General features: G+C 39.6%; 2 protein-coding genes across 2 annotated transcripts in view; both read right to left on the reverse strand.

Annotated features, from left to right (window-relative positions):
* The window catches only part of LOC139651638 (protein FAM13B-like), a gene marked incomplete at its 3' end in the record, with an annotated part of 33,459 nt that extends 23,762 nt beyond the window's left edge, over window positions 1-9,697 (reverse strand). Inside the window, exon 1 of the mRNA XM_071528641.1 lies at window positions 9,523-9,697. The remainder of the gene's footprint in view (window positions 1-9,522) is intronic.
* Window positions 9,698-12,033: 2,336 nt separating this feature from the next.
* cxcl14 (chemokine (C-X-C motif) ligand 14) lies at window positions 12,034-22,309 on the reverse strand. The gene is made up of 4 exons (XM_071528642.1): window positions 21,906-22,309; window positions 19,482-19,587; window positions 15,379-15,492; window positions 12,034-13,645 (listed from the first exon to the last, which is right to left on the reverse strand). The coding sequence occupies exons 1-4, from the start codon at window positions 21,967-21,969 to the stop codon at window positions 13,630-13,632; spliced, it is 300 nt and encodes a 99-aa protein (XP_071384743.1). The 5' UTR covers window positions 21,970-22,309; the 3' UTR covers window positions 12,034-13,629.
* Between the last annotated feature and the right edge of the window lie 2,265 nt (window positions 22,310-24,574).

Here is a 24,574-nt window from a genome sequence, read left to right on the forward strand (position 1 = left end):
TTTCTTTCCTCCTCTATGACAGTAAACTGAATATCTTTGGGTTGTGGACAAAACAAGACATTTGAGGACGTCATCTTGGGCTTTGGGAAACACTGATCGACATTTTTCACCATTTTCTGACATTTTATAGACCAAACAACTAATCGATTAATCGAAAAATAATCGACAGATTAATCGACAATGAAAATAATCGTTAGTTGCAGCCCTATTTTAAATTAAATATTGTCGTGCTGCAGAGATGTCCTGCCCTACACATCATATTCTACAGACTTAAGAAAACATCTTTGTTTAATACAGATCCCTGCAAAAATCACACCATAATCATTTTAATACGTTTTTCAATGAAAATGAGAATAATGATGTAAAAATTATCATTCCCTCTAATATTGCAAATCATATCGCAATTGCAATATCAGTCAAAATAATCGCAATTAGATATTTTTTCAAAATCATTCAGCCCTTCTACCGACTCTATTTTACCCTATTTGTCCATCTCTCTACACAGTTCTTTGTATGTATACCTATTAATCAGTTTCTCTACCTAGGCTATTTATTTGAGTGCCTCTTTACCTATTTGACTATCGGCTTATTTGTCTATCTGGGTGCGAATTTGCCTGCCCGTTTGTCTGTATGTTTAGCCTACCTTTTTCATCCATTTTGACTTGTCTGTACACACTATCTATCAGGCTGTCTATTTGTCCGTCTGTCTGTCTTCACTGTCTGCACAATGACCTCGGTTACATCTGACCTCATTAGTGCCGTGTCATTTGCTGCTAATCAGTTGCCTTTGCTATCTCAAACAAACCCACTTCTAATGGGCCTAATGAACACAGTGTATGGCCACGGGAGACAGAGAGGGAAATACTGGGTCAGGGTTTGTTTAAAGTTGAGAAAGCGTGGCTCTGTGTCTTGCAAGCAGACATCAGTAGGTCACGGCAGGCTGGGAGAGGCAGAGAAATGGAGAGAGGGATAGGGAAGACATGGTATAGACATGGAGAAAGAAGAGCGTCTGAAAGGGAGCGGTAGAGGGAGAGGAAGAGATTAAAAGAGAGAAAGCAGTGGGGAGTGACATAAAGAGCAAGATGAGAGCAAGAAAGACAGAGACAGATAGAAAGAGAAGAGGCAGCAAAGTCAGTCTTGCCCTTGAATCAGTAGCAGTAGCAGCAGCAGCAGCACACTGCCCTAGCCTAGTTCGGCTGCTCCTCCCAGGCCGCCCTGTCAGTGATAAATTAATAAGCACACATCTTCGGGGGACTTGTGTTTTATGAGGCCTTGTTATCTCCCGCCCTAGCCGAGCGAGCGGGGCCTTCCCTTCGTTTATTCTGAAGATAGAGGAAAAATCCAATGAAAATAAGGATCCTTTTTAAGGAATTTCTTTCATATTGCACTGTGTTAAATGGAGAGAGACAGAAAAAAAGAGAGTGAGAAAGAGGGGATGACAAGACAAAGACTGTGACCTGGATGCAAATGATGAATGAGCATGATGAATAAAACTGCTTGAGGGGCTGAGCAGACTAAAGCTTGTGCCGTGTGCTGATGAACGTTGTGGGTTCCAATCCAACCTACGACCGCTATCACGTCCTTATTTCTCTCTTTCTTTAAATCGTTATTTATCCAGAGATGGCATTCACACAGTTCCACACATTCACACCTGCAAGCTGCATTTGGGGGTTAAATGCCACTAAGCACCTTCACTGAAGCAGCTGGGCTTAACAGTAGCTGTTGAAGGAGGGGATACTTGCCCTGAACTGGTGATTCTGATTATTGTCGCCTGCTCCCATCTTTCCTTCCAAGTACTCTCCACTATGCTGTCTAGTAAGGCAGATATGACATACAAATGCTCTTAGAAGCAATAATAAAATAAGAACCATTGTTTGCTGGCCTGAGGGCCTGTGACACTGCAAAAGGCTTCGACGCCTACAGTGGAAACACAAGTATAGCTAACAACTGTGGGAGTGGAAGCAAAGCAGCATTTGTTTTTCTGGCATTTGCATACAATTTGCCTGTCTTTCTTCTATCTGGGTGAACGGTCACGTAGGCTCCTCCATTGCTTGTGGCTTTTACACTAAAGAAATTCAACTTATAACATCCCTACTACCATCTCACAAAGAAATCCATGACTTAGGTGCTATAGCAACAAAGCAGGGTTTTCTCTGCCTATTGTACTCAATCCAACTTAATTTTGTTCTGAATACCCAAAGAAAATTTTTCAATCAAAACTTCTTGCATTATACCTCTGATCGGGTACCAGTTGTGCAATTTCTTTGCATATGGGTTCCACAATTTTACTTTTAATCCCTAAATGATGTTTGGTCTTGTGAGTAATCAAACCCATGTCTTTGCGTAAATACCACTTCATTAGAAGAGTTACCATCTAAAACTCGGCAAACCATCTAAGAAATGGGGAATTTGGAGAAGGGATTGAAATGCTTTCTGTGCAGCTGTGCTATCGTCATGTGTCCTTCTTAATAAAACATTTTGGAAGGTTTTTACTGGTATGATTTAGAATACTTTATTGAGCTGGAGCTTGTACAGACAATGCTCAACATTTCTCTAACCACTAGCTGCCCAAAATGGAGCAGCAAAACTGATATAGTCAAATTCATGCAGTGATGCTGTGATTCCACTGGAATTTTTGTGGGGACAGTTCCAGGTTTTAGAGCCAATGTTCATTTCTGGTACCTGATGTGGCTTATAAATGCCTGTTATTTGATATACTGTATATATGACATTATATCATTCTGTGAAGAGTTCCTTTCCAAAGCATTACATAACCATTTGGAAAAAAGGAAAAAAAAGGAAAAAAATATCATCATCTCCGTAAAATACAGAGGATCCAGTCTGTAAAATTGCATTCCAGCACAGGTGTGGCATGCACCGATTTATTCTATGCATGTGTAAACTAGTTTTTGTCATGAAAATAAATTGTCAGTAAATCAAAGTTCCAACGAAAATGTATGTTGTAATGCTACAATCTGTAATTGCATGTATTCAGATTAATCAGTTTAACATGTAATCGCACATTAGAACCGTGAGATCATTGCATACGAACATAGTTAACACCAACATAAATGCATCATGGATTAAGCTAAGTGTGATCCCAACCACAGCAGAGCTTGCCGGAGTCACTGGGCCCAGCCCTGTCTGGGACATTCAGCTTCATTGATTTAGTATTGACTATATCACCTCTCTCTCGCTCTGTCTGACACTAATGGAAATTTCCAGACCACTGCACACTAAAATACCAACCAATACGCTTTTGCCTTTGCTGCGTTAAATGAGATCTCTCTCCCTCTGTTGTTTGCTTTATATTCGGTACTCTCCTGACAGCTCTATGAAAGCAGTGGTGGTGCAATAAGGAAATGAGACTACAGTACAAGCAAATCAATGAGGAAATCCCACGCTCGTGGTTAAATATCATCCAATAAACAATCCTTGCTTTATTACACCAGGACTGAATGAGACTCATTTAACACCTGAGCAAGTTGCTTACATAGGGCAGTACATGTCTCGTAATTTTCATGTGTGTGTGTGTGTGTGTGTGTACACACAATAGATCAAAACACCAGCTGTGAGACAATACGCTGACAACTGAGTAGGCAGAAGAGCATGCAAACAGTGACAAAGCAAACTGACGGTGCAGTTCTAGGGTTTGGCTCACAGAGTATACAGGAAGTAACAGCTTAAAGTTTTTATTCGTTTTTTTATTCTTTATTTGTTCACATTAACTTACATTTTTGTTTATTTTGTAAAGCCCTCTGCAGCACTATTTTTGTAAGTGCTCTATGAATATGACAGATTATTATTATTATTAGGATAAGATAAGATAAGATGAGATGAGATGAGATAAGATAAGATAAGATAAGATAAGATAAGATAAGATAAGATAAGATAAGATAAGATAAGATAAGATAGCACTTTATAGATCCCCTTGGGGAAATTCAGGAATTATTATTGATGTAAGCCTTAAGGGCAAACAAAGGCAACTTTTTGAGGCCACAGAGATGGGCAGTATTGCATTCACCTAAAACAGGGACAGACAAATGGGCTAAAATCAATGCGGATTTGCTGCTCAATTGTTGCTCTCTCAAAGACTGCGTTTGTACTCAACAGTTCCCAAAATGCACAGCCATCAGTCCATTGTGCATTTGGATTGCTAATTTCCTCTTAAAAAAATACAATTAACCTGTGACACTACATCTGAAGTAAGGGCATTTTCAAGGTCTCAATCGCTAACCAACCGCTAAGTTTCAAGAGAAGGATGTCCAGGCACTTGCAGATAAAACAGTTATTTATTGAGGCCTGTGTTAGCTGCAACATGTAGGTCATTTGTCTCAACTAATGGATGTTTTACACGCAAGTCAAAGTGCCTTGGTATCCTTTTGAAATTCAGTTCTACCCATGATAGCCAAAGACCACAAATTAACTATAACTCCTAGAGAAGTGCTCTTTGATCTTGATTTATCCATGTTTATTATTATCATTATGTTTATCATTATTTGTTTGACCTGACCGAAACGGCTCCAGAGCAGTGTTGGCTACTTAAGATCACTGGGTCTACTGCCAGAAAATGGACTTTACTCTCCACACCAAGCCAAGCTAAGCAACGCCATTGCCAAAGCCAAGCCAAAAAGGGCAAACTGAGGTCAAGGTCAATCTAACGTGACTGAGATCTTCCTGAGAACAGACTTTTCTCTCGATATGCACCGATAGTGTCTGTAGTATCGGAATCTGTGCCGATCCAGCTCCAATACTCATATCGGCAAATTAAGCTGTTGTGTTCAGATACTGATACTTTAATGAACAGCCCTTTTGGCGCAATAAAATACTTTTTCAGCGAGATGAGAAATATCTGCATTGTGGAGATTCTTTGTGTCAAGCAGCCTGAGATGGTAACAGTCTGCCTTCAAAATAAAAGTGTAAAACATGTCACTCAGTTTTGGAGAAAAGAATGATTAAGTACAGTTTGGAAACAACAATTATATTTTACTATTTTATTTTTTAGTATAGTATTCATTGCTCATGCAAGGCCTATGTATGACCCTTTGCTTCCATTTAAAACAGAAACTTACCATGAATATTAAAAAAAAGCAGACTTTGCAATCTACATATTGCATTCTCTAATATTGCAATATCAACACAAATACAATATATCGTTCAGCCCTAGATTTAAAGCTCCATTTTTGCTGCTCCGTTTTTGCTTTGCTGTCTGTGCAGACAGCAAAGGAAAATCCACTTCAGCTAGGCTATATCTATGTTCCAAGTTGGGTGTGGGAAGAGATATTTTTCATGTATGTAGAAATACAGAGAGAGAAAGAAACAGTGAAAGAGGCAGAGAGGGAAGCACACAAACTGAAGAAGAGAGGGGAATAAGTTAATACAGCGAGAGAGAAAGTCAGAGTGTCAGAGAGACCAAGATGCAAAGGAGAGAGAGCCCTCAGGTCTCATATCAGTCTTAAAATATCCTCAAACGGAAGGATGCAGTCAGCAGGTGAAAGCAATGCAAAGATACACTAACAGGGGGTAGAAAATGGGGCCAAAGGTTACCGATGTAGGCTACAACTGTCTGTCTTCCTTTATCTTTATCTTTTAGCACAGTGCTATCCATCTCTGGTGGCTTGACACTTTCATCAGTTGCTGTGAGGTGAGGCTGTCCGCCTCCTTAACACTCTAAACTTAGCAGTGCAGGCCGCTCGGTCGGTTTAAATAACTGTGCAATAAGGCAGATGTTTTTTTTATTATGCACTTACGCACTTGAAGCACTTTATCTAGTGGGTCATTTGTTGTTGCTGCTAATTCCCCTGCATGTGCTAGTGTTTTACCCATGGTGTTCTTAGGTGTTGGAGTTTATTTTATTCTACCCATTTGTTTTATGCTTTTATGATTATTTTATGGCTTGGATGTTATCTATCTGGTTTATACTTTCTTTTTGAATGTATTATGTGTTTTATAAGTGACTGGTTCTATGTGTTTGTCTGTGTTTAGGCTAAGTGAGCTCACTAAGACAAATTCCAATCAACTCTGTTGATACAGCAATAAAGTATTGAATCTGAATCTGACAGCGCTGGGCTCTAAAACCTGCTGAGTACATGTTCTCTTCCAGATTACTTCAACCCAACCAGCTGCTTAGCAGGGGATTTCTCCATCTGTCCTGGATCCTCAACCTGTGGCCCAAGTTTCTACCTCCCTCTGTGTATGTGTGTGTGTGTGTGTGTGTGTGTGTTGTGCAGTGTAGTCCTCAGCCTAAGAGAATGTCAGTTTATACAACAACATACAACAGGTGTATAGAGAAACAATTGCTCCTTTCTGATGTCTAGCATAAAACCGAGACGTAAAAACAAGCCCTAACACACCCATTTATTATTATTGTAGATTAGGAATGGGAATGATTACTTTTAATGACTAGATGTAAATGTCTGGATGATATAGGCCTATTAGGCAACAATAGAAATATCAGTCAACTACACTAGATTTAACAAAAACAACTCTTCAAATCATATTTCTTGGATTTATTAAACCTGGGGAATTTTTTAAGACACTTGTTGCCCGGGCTGCACAGTGGTTACAGTTTCTTGGTATAGCCTACACAAAAAAAAGAAGTATCAATTCCAGCATCAACACTGAAACTAGTGGAAATTCCCTTCCCTTTTCAAGGCAGTTTTTGGTTTCAAATAAATAATCTGGATCTAGGGCTCTCATTTATAAAAGGTTCTTACACACATATGTTGTGCTTACAACCAAATCCAAACCAAAGTTGTGATTTATAAAACAACAAAAAAATCTTAGTGCCAAAATGAGCAGATTACACTGATTTTGTCCACATTTCTGTGATGTAGCAAACGTTGTAGTCCTAATGGTAATTTTCATCTGTTCTTAATTTCACTTTTAATAACATCACTTAAAGTGAACATATATCTGAATGTTGGATTAAGTCAAATAATACTTTTATAAATGAGGCACCAGGATCTTAAGAAAACCTTGTCCTCATGTACAGGCTAGATCTGATATTCTTATAGGAATATGAAAACACACATATACCAGAGGTTTTTTTCCAAGAACCCTTGGTTATTCCAGCCGCCTGAGGGCCCGTCTCCATTTACACAATCTTTGGGCCGGGTCAGTGCCACACTGTGTGAAACTGCAGATGCTCCTGTCCTATTATTCTGCCTTCAGCCCATTTTGGCTTAATGTACAGTGCAAGATTATGCTGAGTTTCCATAACTGCTTGTTAGATACTGAGATATATCCTTCTCTAGTCCACAGCACTGAATTACTGTCCATTTGCACTGCTTCATCACTTGCAATCATTGCGGTTTATGAATGTCAGCTTATTCTACCGGTCTTTGCAAATCACTCTGGATAACAGCAACAGCTAAACGGCTAATTATAAATTAGGCTATATCTTTAACCGATTATGCACAATAGTTGCCGTCCAAGTAAAGTTTTCTGACAATGGGGTTCCCTGAGGAAAAACAAGGCTATGAAACAATTTTTTCACCCCTGAGCTCCCATACAGGTGTGAGTACGAGCAAACTGGGGCTAAATCTGGTGAAAATCTGGCAGTGTGGATGCAGCTTTAGAGAGATTTGGACCACATTTGGTTTAGCTTGGCCCCTGTCCACATAGTCTAGAACAACCACACACTGACCTAGCAACAACAATCCCACACTGTAGGAGGCTGGGTGGTTATGACACTGCTGTGACTGCTGTGTGTGCGTTTGTGTGCGTGTTTTCCTTCCATATAAAAGCCATGGGTCGTCTTGTGGAGGTAGTCTTATCTCACATTGCAGGAAGCTGAAGAGTTTTGACACTGTTGGTATTCGTATGCGTGTGATCCTTCGCTAAGAAGGCTACAGATTTAGCTTAATTTCACTACGGGAGAATAGACACAAATTAAGAGAATGCCTCCAGTTTCTCACCGACCTTGTGATAGATTAATATTTTCACTAAGCGATCTCAACATTCAGTATCACACTTTTTAAGACGAGTGATACTAACTTGATATTTAAGTTCTATAACAGTGTTCTTTAACTAGGATTTGGGACCCAAAATGGGTGGCGGATCTGTATCCAGTGGATACCCAAATGACAGGAGTAGCATTTACATTTCATTAGTCTGAGTATATGTTAGCGAGACTAGTTTTCTTATTTGCACCCCAGGCTCTAGAAGTCTTAATAAGCCTTGTTTCATTGTGTAGGCTGTACCAGGACAATGATATTACACCAGTTCAAAGGTTATTGTTGCCCATTCAGCAACAGTTAAACTAACATCCATTTTTCCAACATCAGCACCACTGCAAAGATGACCTTTACCCCCTGTCTGTCTATATATTTGCTGTCTCTTACACAATAACCTAGCTTAATGCTGACTAGTTAACCTTTATTGAGCTGTACAACAGATTTTACATAAAGCCTTAAGATAAGAGCTTACATCATCTGTATTAAAACGGAATGAATTCAAACAGTTTTAGTTATTGCTGTTGCTATGGCATTGCATTTGGTACAGTGTAGATATATGGGAGTTTATAGACTAATGCTTATAGCACACCATATGGAGAGACCGATCTGTCCTATTTTAGGGCAATGGCCGGATCCGATTATGCAATATGCAAAGGATTTCAGAAAGCCCAGAAATGAAAGTCAGACCGGCTAAGAGAAGCAACACCACGTAACATCCTCATTCATACCGCAAATCGCAAGAATACATCCTCAGTAAAACACCGATGCTAAATCTGTATCCATAGTCAGTGTAAGTAGACGGAAATCTTGCCAGCAGGACAGGCAAAAACATTATTTATGGCAAATACTGAACAACAGCAAACTAGAACATTCCAGTACAGTTTGAAGTGACCGAGCAGAGGCAGCACCCTCCTTGCAACAGAAACGAAACTACCGGCTACAGTTCAAATGATTCTGAACTCCAGACCAGAGACTCGAAACACATGTTGCATTAGTCTGTATTGTGCACAATTACAAAAAAAAAAAAAAAAAACACGAAGGTGTTTTTTTTTCATACTTACATCCTTGTTGCAACAGCAAGGACATAAAGCATAACTATTGGCTACTAGAGATACATATGAACGTGTGCAAAACGGAAACAGAAGATATTCTTCTGTTTTTGCATCTAAACCCACAAATATTGATTTTTATTTTCTAGCTCTTATTTTTCTGTCTTCGAGTAGCCTGCTCTGCCTGCGGAGGAAGCACAGATGTGATGGAGCTGCCAGCCCTCGCTTGCTAGCTACCGTTACCGTTAGCCCCAAGTTGAGACGAAAACAATGAACACCGCTGAAACCTTTAACCGTTTCACACACACCGTGCATTCAAATATCAACTTATAAATGCAGGCACAATTTCTGCTAACGAATAAATAAAGTAATAATTGACCATAATGCATAAAACAAATAATACAGAACGTTAGCTGCCGTTAGCTTAGCCGGCTAACGTTAGCTGGTAAGATGAGTGAACCATCTAAGGGGGCTGTTAGCAAAGCAAGCTAATCAGCCGCTCCAAGGTAGCTTACCAGGTCAAAACAAACAGGAACGGAGAGCAAGATGCATCAATTTCTTGTTTTGTTTCTGTAGATGACGTCGGGAGAGACGGCAACTTCGATGAGATCAAAGCAGAAGCTGGCAAAATAACGTGAAGATCATCGCAAGATATTCGAAAATAATGTGGTTCCTGTTTCGCTCGGACTCGGATGCCGTTTGCAGGTCGTTGCTTAGCGAGTACGTCTCACACACCCACAAGAGATGGAGCTGCCAAATACTGACCCCGCCTCTCTCCCTCCGAGTACAGCGAGAGACCTGCCAGATACTGACCCCGCCTCTCTCTCTCTCAAAATAGAGACAGGGCACACAGCATGCTACAAACTCAGGAATAATTGATTTATTTCATTTATTTCTGATTCAAACGTTTTTCGTGTCTATATAGACAATAAAAATATCATGTGAATTAGTGTCTATTACCTAAGTTCTGTTGTTTGATTTCTTCAATTTGTACCGCTTCAACTCGTCTAGTCACTGTATTTTTTTTTACTTTTATATCTTAATTATGTAGCCTACTTCTAAGGTAAATGCAATGTATTCATTGCTTTCGATGTACTGAATTGGTTCTCTTCAATTTATGCCAATGAAGCTTATTTGAATTTAAATGAAGTGAATTGAATTGTCAGAGAGGTTGGTACTTGTTATACTCTATAATATATAATACTGTTAGTATTAGCATAATATCATTATCATTATTACTACTATTATTGTTATTATTATTATTGTTATTGTTATTGTTATTGTTATTGTTATTGTTATTGTTATTATATAACTCGGCCATACTTTGGTCACTTTTTATACTGGCCATATACAACTTCAATCATTTGTCCATTAAGATATAGATAGATATGTTGAGATTTGAAGAAAATACAGCCATTTGAACTTGAGTTGTGTTGTGACTCCAATAATGCCTTACTTTATTCTGTATTCAGTCCAGTAACTCAGACATAGATTGGTAACTTTATTTTCTAATTTGGCACATAGACGTCCTGATGACTCATAACCTGGACACAACGAATGGTACTGATTGGCCCACAGGGGCGCTATAATAAAGCCTCATCATCAATGTCCATCTAACACTTCACTTGTTTTTCTTGTCTTAGATAGATAGATAGATAGATAGATAGATAGATAGATAGATAGTGGATCATGTTGTATCCAAAGGTTTTTCAAGACACACTTGACATTCATTAACATATTGAGGTAGGCCTACTGTGAATGGGAAATTTTACCCACAGGCCTAAAAATAATGCACTTCATGAATCATAGTCCTTATATATGCATTAGTATATTGTTATACTGAAGTAGCTCAGCACCACAGTCATTACCAGGCCTCAGTGCCACCTGGCACCACAATATTGACAGTACAGTGATTTTGTGTATGTATTTGCAGTCATTCATTAATTTCAGTGGGAACATGAGTCAGTGACAATATGCCAGTGATGCTGTGAGCTATGAATCTTTTACTCCAGAGTGATGCTGCTGGATCATTCTCTGATGCTGCTGCATTTTGTTGATATTACCAATTTGCTTTGAAATTGGCCTGTCATACCAACTCCCTTTTGGGTATTTTTTTTCCCTATGTTACCTAAATTTTGTTCCATCTATTTTCCTTCTGTTTATTTATTTAAATTTAAATTTAAATCACATTTTGTACTCTCCATGAAGCACATTGCATTGCAATGAAATGCATGAAATGTGCCATATAAATAAAGTTTGATTTGATTTTGATTTATCATCTTTTGCATCACCTATTTCAAAGGGTGGGTATTTGAAGTAGCTGATACATCACGCACAGGATCAAGTGTGTCTGTGTGTCTGTGTGTGTGTGTGTGTGGGTGTATAAGCCCCATAATTTAAATATTTTCAGGAAAACTATCCCTCTATTCTTCTCTCTGTCTCCAAGCATTGTGTTATCTTCCAATTAAATGCCTAATAAAAAACAGTGGGTATATAGCGCCATCTCATGGACTGATTGCCTCACAGCACTCTGATTTGAAAGAAAGAAGAAAGGAGGGAAAAATAAATAGGTTTATCTATCTATCTATCTATCTATCTATCTATCTCTTTTTCTTGTTTGCCTTTGTACACACAGCACATCTGCAAAATGCATCGTTGTCCCCTTGTTTAAATAAAGTTAATCAAATTAGTTCATTTACACTGACAAAACCTGCAAAGCAGAGTTGTTCTAGACACTTTATTGCTGTGTTTATTGTTTTACACTCAATGGAATGTTTAACTGTGTGTTTGGTGGGCCGGTCCAAACACTCACCCTCCAAATATCTGTTACCAAACCAAGATTTAAATAGCAAAACAACTATAACTCAGTAATACAATATACATTACACTAGAAAGTCGTAAGATGAATTCATTCTCACTAACATATAGGCTATATTGGTCTATTTACAAAATGCTTATTTATATATTTATATATAAGATATAAAACAAGAGTAATGCACATTCTTCAAAAAGTAAAGAAAATGTGGTGTTTTGTATATATATATAGATATATTTGTGTGTGAATTCTGTTTGGTGGCAAAAAAAAAAAAAAAAAACACCCAACGGTCATTATTACAATGTGTATCCACAGCGTACAAAATAATAACTTTGACAATTATTTGACAATATTGTTCAGGTGATATACTGTATAGGAGAGCTAACATCATGAAACTGCTGTGTATCGTCAACCACATAGGAAATGAACTGATAGATATGGTGATCATCTTCGGTACAAATTAAATGCCTGCCATATATCTTTAATAATGAGCATTGTTTTGCATGTGAGTAAGATTCATAATGTTTGAATTTTCAGTCAAATTGTTCCTTTTCAATGCTAACAAATCTGCTTTCTCAGTCTTGTGCACCAAACCAAAACTCATCTCCATAACAACGTTATCAGACTGTCCGTGGCAACCATTTTAAGGATGCTATCATGGTTCAATATGTTGGTTCTTCAGGCAGTTCGTATGAGATATTGCTTCATTGCGTTACCTTTTCGCATGTATTTGAAGAGCTGAAGCTAAAATCTTTCAATCAATGAAAATATACTACAGGTTTTCCTTTGTTGATGCAAGCTGTAGACAATTTTACTTTGTGAATTTCATGTTTGGAAAAACCTCCAATCCACAGACTGTATGTAGGAATGGCACAAATGAAACTATTTTCTATCCTTCCTTTCTATCCTTCCTTCCTGAACTATCCCCTGCAGTTTAAAATGAGATAATATTTTATGTGGTGAGTTGTGAGCTTGTTTGAACAGTATAGTGTTTGTTTGACACATCTGGCTAGCACGTGTACAGCAAACACACACACACACACACACACACACACACACACACACACACACGCATGCACACGCACGCATGCACGCGCACACACACTCACACACAGTGGTAGATCTCCTCTATCTGATTGAAACAATAACAAGAACCATATAACCTCTGTATTATACACAACAAGATACTGACTGACTCTCTCCTACAAATACAGAGAATCAAATTCATCAGGAATTGTATCACTGCATTTCAGCCACTACCTCTTAAACACCGGTAATCAGATCTTAGATGTTGGCATTGTACAAATATCAAATATCATAACTGTCATAATGATTACAGAGTAGTGAAAACCTTAAAACTGAAAAATCCACACTTGTTTTTTTTTTTTTAAAGGAAAGTTTGCCCATTGCTTTTTTGCCCAAAATTACACATTTGCTTCTTTGCTTTGAAAGAAGCATAAAGACCATAGCAAACTGCAAATTCCCTTTAAATTTAAATTGAACAAACCTACAACTGTTTGAACACAGAGACCGTGGCGTCTCCTCCACTATTTGACAAGTAACTACAGTTGTAACGATTGGAGCGGTGAGTGACAGTAACTAGCTTGATGGTCATCTAAAAAAAAGCCCACCAGCTTATATGAACTATAGATATCTCTTAATGTGCTTGACAGATCTCAGGCAGAAGAGGAAGAAGTACTGTTTGATTGTAGATTACGTCTTGTACTTCACAGAAAACAGTCCTGGTGGTATTGTCGTTGTTTTTTTTTTGTCTCGCTTGATCCACATGTGCTGGGTAGCCGAGGTTTTAGGCTTCGTACACCCTGCGGAATAAAGAACAGGAGCGTTAATTCCTCTGTAATTTCAAACATTCATGCCATCTCTGGAAAAAAATAATTTATTTGGTGTAGTTTTGTGTTATACTTTTCTGTGAACAACCTATGCCTCCATTCCCTAGTCCCATCCTGGCTTTTTTAGTCTGGGGGTAAATAGAGAGCAAAGGTTTCTTGTATTTCATTTGGAGGCCTTGTGGCTATAAGTGGAGGGTCGTAGGTTTGATCACCTGTGACCTCAACTGTCCCTATGGAAGTGTACTTGAGCAAAACACTGAATCCCTACCACCTCCAGAGGGGTTTTGTGTGTGGCTGACCTCTGACCTCTCTGTGTCCAAAAGAGGGATTTACCCCACTGGAATCAATAAAGCATCACATAAAAAGCCACTTGATACAGCCGACAATTCAGAGTCAGTGATAACAGAGGTTGGTTCTGTTGTAACCGCAGCGCCCCAAATTTGTGGGGTGCTCTCATGTGCTTTCATGTTTGTTAATATTGTGTGTGATGTAATGCCCCCTGCTGGTCAGACTGGACACCAGCTACCACTGTTTAGAGTCAAATTATTTACCAACTAATTTGTCATGAACAGAGCTAGGGGTAACTCATTACTTTGCAATCTGTTACTTTGAAATGCATCAGAGAACTAGATTACTTTTGTGTAGTAACTTGTAAAGTGTTAGTTTTTCAATTCTTGTAATCCATTATTAGTTACTTTTTTCCAAAATAGAATACTGTTACTTTTATTTTTCTTTCATATTGTTTCATTTTTGCTAGTGCAAAAAAAAGTAGAAGAAAAAGTGAATATCCCACAGCATCATGAAGAAAACATGTTGCTAACTGAAAAATTGCAATCTAAGTCTGCTTGATAGTCAAGTGGGTAACAAAGTAACAATTACCTTTTAAATAAAGTTTTGTTTAGAAGAATGGAAGGATTTTAGAGGGAGAAAAATATACAGTAAAAAGCTGGGTCCTGGTGGCTTAATATGGAAAGAGGGGAAGTTGTGTGTGTGTGTGTGTGTGTGTGTGGGAGGGGGGGGAGGGGGGTAAAGGATATGGACAAAGACAATACATACAGAGAGTAAACAGGAATTATGAGCCTTTTAGCTCTGTGCATGATTGCATGTGTCTGGATCCATTATACACAAACTCATCATTCAATAATTATGATTTCTGCTATCTGTAGAATGGATAATAATGGTTCGCTTGTTTTGCACAGTGCATGCCAACTTGAATGCCCACCCCAGTCATGAATATTTATGAGAATACTTGTACACCAAGGAAACTCATTCACTCTTTCAGCCCTAGCAGACATAGCATGCGTCCCCACCAGGCGCCATAAAGTCAGAAATTTTGTCTCTCGCTGTCTTGGATACTTTCTTGTTTACGTGCATTTTCACTGACAGTCCCTGTCAAAACAGCCTGTTTCAATAAACGTTTAGAGTACAGTATAGAGTTTCATTACAAAAATGTTGTTATCTGAAATTCATCACACAATATTTTAAAAACATAAACAATTCTGTTCTCAAAAAACAAACTATTATGTAAGCAAATCTTACGATGACTCCTAACATCAATACTAACCCATAATGTGTTTAACTTTCATGCCAGCAGTCAATGTATGAGTGTGAGTCATGTGTTTTTTGAAATGGTGGATATCTCATTTTGGAACAAAACCCAAATCAAAATAAGCTATTTTCTGTTTTTTGCTGTGGGATTGTCTTACCTGTGCTTGTCCTTCCAGATGCGGAACCATTTGACGAGGTTCTTGGTGCTCTGAAGCTTGGGATGGAGACAGTACTCCTGCCCTTTGAACCGAGCCACATTCTCCATCGTCACACTGAGGGGGAGCAGAGACACAAAGAGAGATGTTACAAAATAACGATTCTAACATTATTAATAAAACATTTTAAAGGAATAGTTCACCCCCATTGAAATTCGTAGGACCACCAATCACACAACAACTTCACCCCTGTCGCTTGGCTACAAAACACTTGGATATGGATATGGATTATGGAAATTTAATGGGTACTTTCTGTTTTTTTGGAGCTGTAAATAGATGGTCTTGTTAATGTCAATAGTTTAGGAGAAGACTGACTTGGTAAGTCACTGTGTGTTTGGTGAGCCTACGAACTTCGATAATAACTGAATTTCCATTTTGGGGTGAAGTATTCCTTTGAAGCCAAACCATCTAAATGCCAATCTGAGTCATTTATAGAGTCTGGCCAAGCTGAGGCTGCCCTCCATAACATTGCCATGGTGAAATACTCTTACATTCAAAAGATCAGCTTGCACAGGATCGCCAGTCACTTAGCAGTGGCCATGGAGCAATATTGTGAAGCTGCCACTGAAAACTGCAACGTCCAAGCTCTTTGAATCAATGGGTTCTGCCTGTAACCATGTGAAGCAAGCCGCACCAACCCACCGCCGCTCAAGGCAACGGTGGAGACAGTCTGCCTGCATGTGGCATATTCAGGCCAAGCAAGAGAAATGTGGGAAAAACACCCGCCACGCCATGGGGCCTTGCCATCCAACGAAACACTCAATGGCTCGCCAAAACATGAATGTTAAATGAGTTGACTAGACAAGAAAAGACTTGACTCCCCAAAAAAGATGCATTCAGTGCCAGTTAGTAGGATTGGATGAAAGAGTTTTGCGTCCATTTTCCTGTCCATTCAGTTGTCAGCTTGTTTGGGTCTTGAGAGTTTAGCTGGACACTTCTGCATTCTTTGTGATGCAAGAATTGTGCCCTGAGTGTGTGTGTTTGAGAGAAAGAGAACATGAAAATGAGTGTGTATGTGTGTGTGTGTGTGTGTGTGTGTGTGTGTGTGTGTGTGTGTGTGTGTTTGTGTGTGTGCATGCCCGTGGCCTCATGTCTGCAAGAGTATAATAAACGCACTCTGAATGTTTACCCATAGATGCTCGGCAAGGGTGAAATTTAACCTAATTAGTGTGTTAATTTGAGCTTTAGTTTCTTCTCATTATCATTCACCTGGGTACTGATGCACAGCCACAGGCTGTAGCAGCTAATCTAGTTAGCGAGGCATTTCGTAAGGACAGCGAGAGAAAGAGAGAAAAAGAGATTGAGAGAGAGTAATGGAGAAAGAGGAGGAGACGAGAGAAAGGGGGTGAAAGAGAGAGAGAGAGAGAGAGAGAGAGAGAGAGAGAGAGAGAGAGAGTAAAGAAAGAAGTACACAAGAGCAGGAGAGAGAAAAGAAAAACAAAAGAAGGCAAGGAAGTGTAAGAGGAACATGAAGAGAATAGAAAGACAGAGAAGAAATACAAAGGTAGAGAGAAAACGATACAGAAAGTAAGTGGAAAATAGAAAGAATGAGAATCAGAAAGAGAAGGAAAGAGAAAAAATGAAGGGAACAGAGAGATAGGCTCCCAGTGTGTGTGTGTGTGTGTGTGTGTGTGTGTGTTTAGGAGTGGCCCCTCTGAATGCTAAACTGCGCGCCGTAAGCCAACCGGCCACAACAAAGGCCAGAGGGGGCTCTCTCTCATTTCTCTCCCGCTCTCTTTCTTTCTCTGCTTTCCGGAGCCTGCTGAGGCTCATTTTTCACTGGGAACCAGTGGCTGGTGGCCACCAGCTCATGCTAATAGACTTAGCCTTAAATAACGGCTGGTTAGCTCACACACACACACACACACACACACACACACACACATGCACACACACACACACACACACACACACACACACACACACACACACACACACACACACAGAAACAGCTCTTTGAGTTGATACAGACCAAATCACACTTGTTGAGACTTAACTTCACTTTGACACAGACTTTTCCCATCCTAAATATGCAAGAGTGCCATGCAGTGTGTCACTTCTGGCTACTTCTGGTTACTTTCAAAAAGTAATCTATTACTTTCACAATGTAATTGGTTACTTATTACCAAGCAGCTGCTTGAAATAATCTAACCTATGGGATGACACCTATGCAATAAAATAGTCTTTTTATTAGTCTCAACTGCATTTGGATCACTTATAATCAATTGGCTATACAGTTAAATTTTTTTAACTACATGAAAATATGATTGAAGTTCCCTTCAGGGGCAGATTATAGACACATTTTGAAATAATGGTAGACACTTTTTAAAGCGGAATAAATTGTAATAGAGTAATAAAAGTAAACCTATTTTTTCTATTGGAAATATGTTTACAGTATTGTAAACATGTTTTTTACTGCTAGTATTCTTACAGGCACACACTCCTGTACTCTTGGAACATTTAATCCATATTGTGCACACACACAGATTTTTTTTTCTCAATGGCTGTTGCAATGACCCAGATTTTGTTTTCTGTGTAATATTCTGATTGGCCAGCAGGTGGCAGCAGAGTTTGTTGTTTTTTATGAAAGGAAGGAGTTTCTGCCCTGAACACAGAAATGACTCCAGAGACGGTGACATAACATTAGCATCTGTTGGACAGTGTGTCCTTTGATGTAGGCTTGACGTGAAAATACAAATGAAATTCACACAGAAGTCACATCTCTTGTTTCTAGAGACCTGTTCACAAATTATGACTGAACTGTCCCACATCATAATCAAAATAATATGGTTTCTTTTTCTTTTCGGGTGGATGGGCTGATTCAGGTCTATTTGGATCTTTGTAGAAGGAGAAGCCTAGTTATCATCAGGGAAGTCTATGTTGCATTCCAAGACGGGTCAAATTGAACATAATAGCTGTCTGTCTGCTAGGGCCGTGATTTAATGGGTCAAAGGTCAAATGGCTGAGAGACTGGATGGAAGGATCAAATAGACAGTGTATGATTCCCACACCAAGATAAAACCTGATAGAGACAGTTGATGAGGCTGTAGGTTGGGGCGTTACAAACCCAAAACAGAGAAATCAGCTTTCGAGATGTCAGGTGTACAAGCAATGTTTTCAGGCTTTAATGTATGTAATGACTTAAAAATGATGCATCATATGTAATGCATGTACTGTATGTATCTGTTGTGTTCTATCCATACATATATAGATATATATGCAGTCTATGTGTGTGTTATTTGTGTTAATGATGTAATAATGTAGCAATAATGCTTTGATATATCAATAAAAGTCTGAAAAATGAGCTCAACTCTTATTAGATGGTCAAGTAGAAAGTCCTGGAAAGTTCTGGAAAGTCTGTTGGTTGCTCCGTGATTAAAAGCAACTGTCACAGTTGCGACATATTTCCCCCTAGGCTTCACTAGGTGCTTCGTTTCTCCCTACCTTCCTTCCAAATAGATCAATCCTACCCGCTGATTGCGAGGTATAATTAAATCATCACAACATCATCACATCGTAAATCATCTTAAGCGCTTAAGTTTCGACGACAGGATGTTTTGATAGCTCCTCTGTAGCTGCCAAATAGTTTTGTGGTGTTTTGGAGTGCGGTCACAGCACATTACAGTTGTATATCTGGGAGGTAAGCAGGTACAAACACTGCTGAGATTATGACCTGGTTGTGCACGCATACACACACACTCACACACTGTACACACACTGTACACACACTGTACACACAGGAACAAGGAAGAAGAAGAAGATGAAGAGAGAAGAGGAAGGAGAGAGAGAGAGAGAGAGAAAGAAGGAGGTGGACGAGAGAGAAGAAGTGGGAGGCAGGGAGAGAGAAAAAGGAGAGAAGAAGAAGAAAAAGAAGAGAGGAATAAACAGGACAGAACTGAATGCAGGCCAGTGAGAAAGGACAGAGTTACAGCGATACGAGGAAAGAAATTTAGAGATGAATGAAGAGAGAGAGGGACAGCGAGAGAGAGAAAGAGAGAGAGAGAGAGAGAGAGAGAGAGAGAGAGAGAGTTAAACTATTGACTCACAATATCATCTTCTCTTGGCAGAAGGGGTGTTTGGGTTTGATCTCCAGCTTCTGAACATCCTTGTATCGGATCTTCGGTCCTTTTCTGGTGCACCTGCACTTGTAGGCTGTTGACAAATTTACCACACGTGTTAGCCCGACTTTGAACTGACTCATTCTAGATTACTATAACAGTCACATACTGAGCTTGTAACACTGGGGTATTAAAAAGGCATGTCAACGTAATAGAAATCGATTATGTGGGAAATGTGTCACAGATTATTAAGGTTAGTCTCACAATCACTTCCAGCTAAGAAACCGACATGGACATTGTCTTGATGGAAAAGTTAATCTTGTGTGGTTTGACAGTAAATTGTCTCTCACTGGTGATTAACTCCCCAATATATTCTCAAATTACACACTGACAAGTTTATCACTGTCACAATTCAACACTGACAGCTCAGTGTCAAAGCTTCAAATAACTAGAGCGTCACACTCTTTACACACAGTGTTTCTACAGGTTAACTCCTTCATTCATGCACTCATCACCCTACAATACAGTACAGTTTTAAAGCATTCCCTAGGTATGAATTAATTGCTATTTTGTTGGTACCCTGCAGAAAACGTGTATTTCCAAAACCTTTCAGGAATGAGAAAAACTGGCTTTGTTTTCCCCTTAGCATCCATGTGTTTTTGCTATATTTTAAACAGCATTATCTCCTTCACATCAACAACTTGAGTTGATTTACTGTTGTATCTAATGCAGCTTGGATTATTTGTGAATTCAAATTTGGAAGTGAGAACCTGTAGCTTCCACTGTACTGGCACAAATCCACTTTTTATGCACTTGCTATTTTTTGCTGCAGCGCTACTCCTCCAAAAACAAATTGTTTAAAACATCTAAATACAGATCTAGGCAGTGGTTTAGTTGCACATACAGATACACATCTATCTATACGTGTATTATCTTCTCTGGGTCCAGTTTTCTTGCTGTTGTGATGTTTCACTGCTGAGGAAACGCAGAGGAAACCAGGTTTGGTGGTTTGGTGGTTTGGTGGGTGGGTGGTACATGTGTTTCTGATGGGAGGTGGTGACCTAGATAGTCCAAGGCTTCGTTCATCCATCACCTGCTATCTGTCCTCACCACCGCTCATTAAATCTGCCACCGGCCACACAGCGCTGGCCAGCACAGACACACTGGAGAACAAAGGCCAATAAAACCAGGGAGACGCCGAGGTTAAGCTATCCACGCATGATGTCAGGACTCTGTGTTGGGAGTTTGGGTGGGTGGGGGGTGAGGGTGACACCTACAGCACTTAACACAGTCTACTGGGAGGGACGGGTGCCCTTGCTAAAGTCGGTTCCTGTTTACTCATGTACATCCTATAACTTTTTATAGAACCAATACAGGAATGAACACATTGTAAAAGGGGATTTTGCATCATATCCATGCACAAGATCTTATGAATAGCCTTTGTGCAAAATATAATGTGCTGAATGTAATTGTTGAATCTGTGTTTACCAGAGGGAAAGAGGGGGAGGTTAAGTATCGGTTTTCTCTCTTTACACCCAAAACTATGATTCTATGTGAACCCACTTCAGCAAAATATGCTTCTCAAAGAGCTGACTAAGGCTCATCCCCCCTGGCCCATTCAAATATATATATATCTTTTCCTAATAAGATGACACCTGTAGAGATACTAGATTGTCTCCCACAGCACTGAATATAGGCTATTTAGCATAGATTTAAGAGAGATAGGGTGTTTCTTTCCCCTCTAAATGTTTTCCCCTTCAAATCTGTTGTTCACAAAGGAGGGGTGGCATTTTATTCCATCCTCTTTCACTCCTCTCCACACATCCCCCCCTCTCCAAATGGTCCCATGAATATTGGCTTTTAAATATTTGAGCTACATATGGTGCGGAAGACTAACAGCCAGAAGGGGTAAGAGGCGTTTAGGGGTAAAAATGGGGTTATACATATCTACAGATCTCATGATGAGATCTACTAAACTAAAACCTACTGAAAAGTGCATGAATAAAATATGGTTTTGACTGAATATTGAACTGATTGCTGAATGGAAGGTTTTAGTGGCCAAATTGACAGTAAAATGTGTGCAGCAGGTGGCAAATTGGTGATATCAACAGGAAGTCATCTTTTGTAACAGGTTACATAAAATAGAAATGCCATACAGCAAACAATAAACAAAGTTAATTTTTCATAACCTGTGCTGGAAGTTGAGGATCTTTGGCACCAGCCATATTCAACTCGATTCAAACTCTGGATAGGGAGAATAATTTTGCACTAGACTGGACTGAATGGCTGGTAAAATCTCCTTTCCATACCTTTACACACACACATTACCATCACCATAACTACAGAGCAAACACGGCAAACTTTCAAATCAAAAGTTAAAACAATAAACCAATGAAAAGCTGTTTAGTTTACCTTCTGCGCTCAGGACGTATAAGGCCACCACTAACAAAAGTAGCACTGCTGTGCACCGATGCATTTCTTCACAAGTAAAAAAACAACAACAACAATAAATAGATCTTTTTAAAACAAGCTCCTCAAAATTCGACCTCCCAAACGGATTCTCCGAGTATAAAAAACACCCTTTATAAAAAAATATTCTCAAAGTGCAAATAATATCCACTTGCAATGAATGTTAGATTAGAAAAATGAAGGATGAGGGAGCGCTGAAGGTTTTTCTGCCCTTTGGAGTCCTTTGGAGCGCTGGTTGTGCAACTCCGTCTGTGCGTCCTGAGCGCTTGGATGAGCCTCCAGTCACTTGTTTAGCTCTCTCTCTCTCTCTCTCTCTCTCTCTCCCTCTTTCTCTTTCTCTCTCTCCCTCTCTCTCTTGCTGTGGAGGGGCAGGCAGCAGCAGCTCTCTTAAAAAGCAGCCCGCTGTCCCCTTCTCATTAATATGCACGGCCAGACAGCGAATCAAACACTTGTGGCCTGCGAGAGAGAAGTGGAGAACATGGGAAGGGAGGGAGGGAGAGGAGAGGGATGGAAAAACACAAAACAGACAGACACGGGGAGAGAGAGAGAAGGGGGGGGGGGGGGGGGGATTTGTCCGATGGAAACTTAGATGAAGATGAGCATGCCCTAACGCAAAATCACTACCATTCCTATAGTATTCCTATGATATTCTTGTAGGGACTTATAGTGAGTCTATGGTATTCAGTAGTGAGTTATTATGCATGACAATTCAGACGAACAGTAATACCTAAAAAAGAAAGATGGATGAATAGGAAAAACTTGAAGTTCGTTATGGTCTTCCCTTCCATTCCTCTCTCCTTTTCTGAGATCATCTAAAGATATTATGAAATGTTTTTGTTGTTTTTTTTTGGGTTTTTTTTTACTGTCTGTTACCAAACGTGCTGCTGCAGCCTTGCCCAGGTCCCTCCCACCGTCTTGGATGTGCTGCCTTGTTGAACAGGCAGGACAGTGAAGGTGATGGTTCAATCAATTTTGTGATACAAGAAATGCATCATTGAACACAGTAGGCTACATTGAACAACAGTCATTTCTGTGCGGCAAGCCAATGAGTAAAGGCCAGAGTCTGTATCTGGATTGATGTCCTTTTTTCCGCCTCTGTGAAACATTTTGCAATAAATATGTCTGTTGGCAGCACTTAAAAAAATCCAGAACTTGTTCACCTCCAAGAAAACAGATGCAGGGCCACGAGAATTTGATAAAACTCCTGAAAACCCAGAGTCTGGAGTCAATTATTTCAACCAGAAGGTTGGTTTGAAGCACTGGGTCTCAACCTGGGGACTGGGGGGTGAAGTTGTTTATAAAATGTGATAATAATTTTTCTGGTGTTAAAATGCTAATTGCTTAACGGCAAATTAAGAGTTTCATTCCAAAATGTTACAAAATGACTGCTGACATGAAAGTAAGGCACTGAAGTTATCATAAGATCTCTGCTTATAATTTTTTCCGTTAGCCAAATCTTTCCAACATGGGTATATAATGTTTTGGGATGAAACCCTTCACCTATTTTAAAGCCTCCAGGCTAGTGGATTTAATTGTTTTCAACATTTAAACATTTTCTCATGACCCAAACCCTACTTTGGTAGGATATCATGCAGGGCCAGCCTACGAAAATATATGTTTTTGGCATTTCTGCTGCATTTAATCCGTTGGATCCCAATCCAAACATGGATCTAGACTTCTTCTAATGACAATCAGCAGCATTAACATAATCTTTTTGTGTCACTGTCCACCATTTTCTGTTTTGTATGTGCCTCATGTGTGCACCCATCATATTTTAAACAAAACAGGTGTATTAGGACAACATCTGTGTTTCAGTCCAATCAAATTCAATCCAATCCGATTAAATTCAGTTGAGTTCAGTTCAGTTTATTTCAGTTTTGATTCAGTTCAATTCTGTCATGTCATGTGGAAAGTCAGTGTCTCTAAATGTCATGGTTAATAAGGTTCTATTCTACTCTATTCTATTCTATTCTATTCTATTCTGCCGATGAATAAATGCAGCCATTGTGTCTGGGGACGCCATCAGGCTGAACCTTTGGCCTGTAAGAGATAGCCCTGAGAAGAGGGTCTGACCCCTCCCACCTGGGACGCACTGACCACAGGATTAAACAGCCTTCATCACCATCTTGCATCATCAGGGATTTGTGTGTGTGTGTGTGTGTGTGTGTGTGTGTGTGCTCTGTGTTTGCTTACTCTGCTCTCTTTCAGTGAGTGTAACTGTTTGTGCACTCTCTCTCATGCTGTGTGTATATGTGTGTGTGTGTGTGTATTTATGTTTGTGTGTGTGTTTGTGTTTGTGTTCACCTCCCTGCCCTGAACACTGAGGCAATCAGCTCTTGTCATCACTCAAACCAGCGGCCATGAAATGTCTGTCTGCACCATGGGCCTGTGTGTGTGTGTGTGTGTGTGTGTGTGTGTGTGTGTGTGTGTGTGTGTGTGCACGCAATTGCCTGCATGTCCATCTGTGCCTCTGTGCTTGTGTGTATCTGTGTGCTTGTGTGTGTGTGTGTGTGTACCTGTGTGAGTGAGACCACGTTCATATAATGCCTCCAGTGTGCAGATGTGTTTGGTTACAAGTGTGTGTGTGTGGGTGTCTGTGTGTGTGTGTGTGT

Source organism: Centroberyx affinis, unplaced genomic scaffold (genome assembly GCF_046629955.1).
Source record: "Centroberyx affinis isolate AG114_WGS23_722 - 3 ecotype Tasmania unplaced genomic scaffold, CSIRO-AGI_Caff_v1 ptg001694l_1, whole genome shotgun sequence".
Classification (NCBI taxonomy): Eukaryota; Metazoa; Chordata; class Actinopteri; order Beryciformes; family Berycidae; genus Centroberyx; species Centroberyx affinis.

Coding starts and splice junctions, on each gene's coding strand:
- cxcl14 (XM_071528642.1), bottom strand. CDS start 21,969: ATGCATCGGTGCACAGCAGTGCTACTTTTGTTAGTGGTGGCCTTATAC. Junction 19,588..21,905: donor ATACGTCCTGAGCGCAGAAG/GTAAACTAAACA, acceptor ATTTGTCAACAG/CCTACAAGTGCAGGTGCACC. Junction 15,493..19,481: donor TGCCAAGAGAAGATGATATT/GTGAGTCAATAG, acceptor GCTCCCCCTCAG/TGTGACGATGGAGAATGTGG.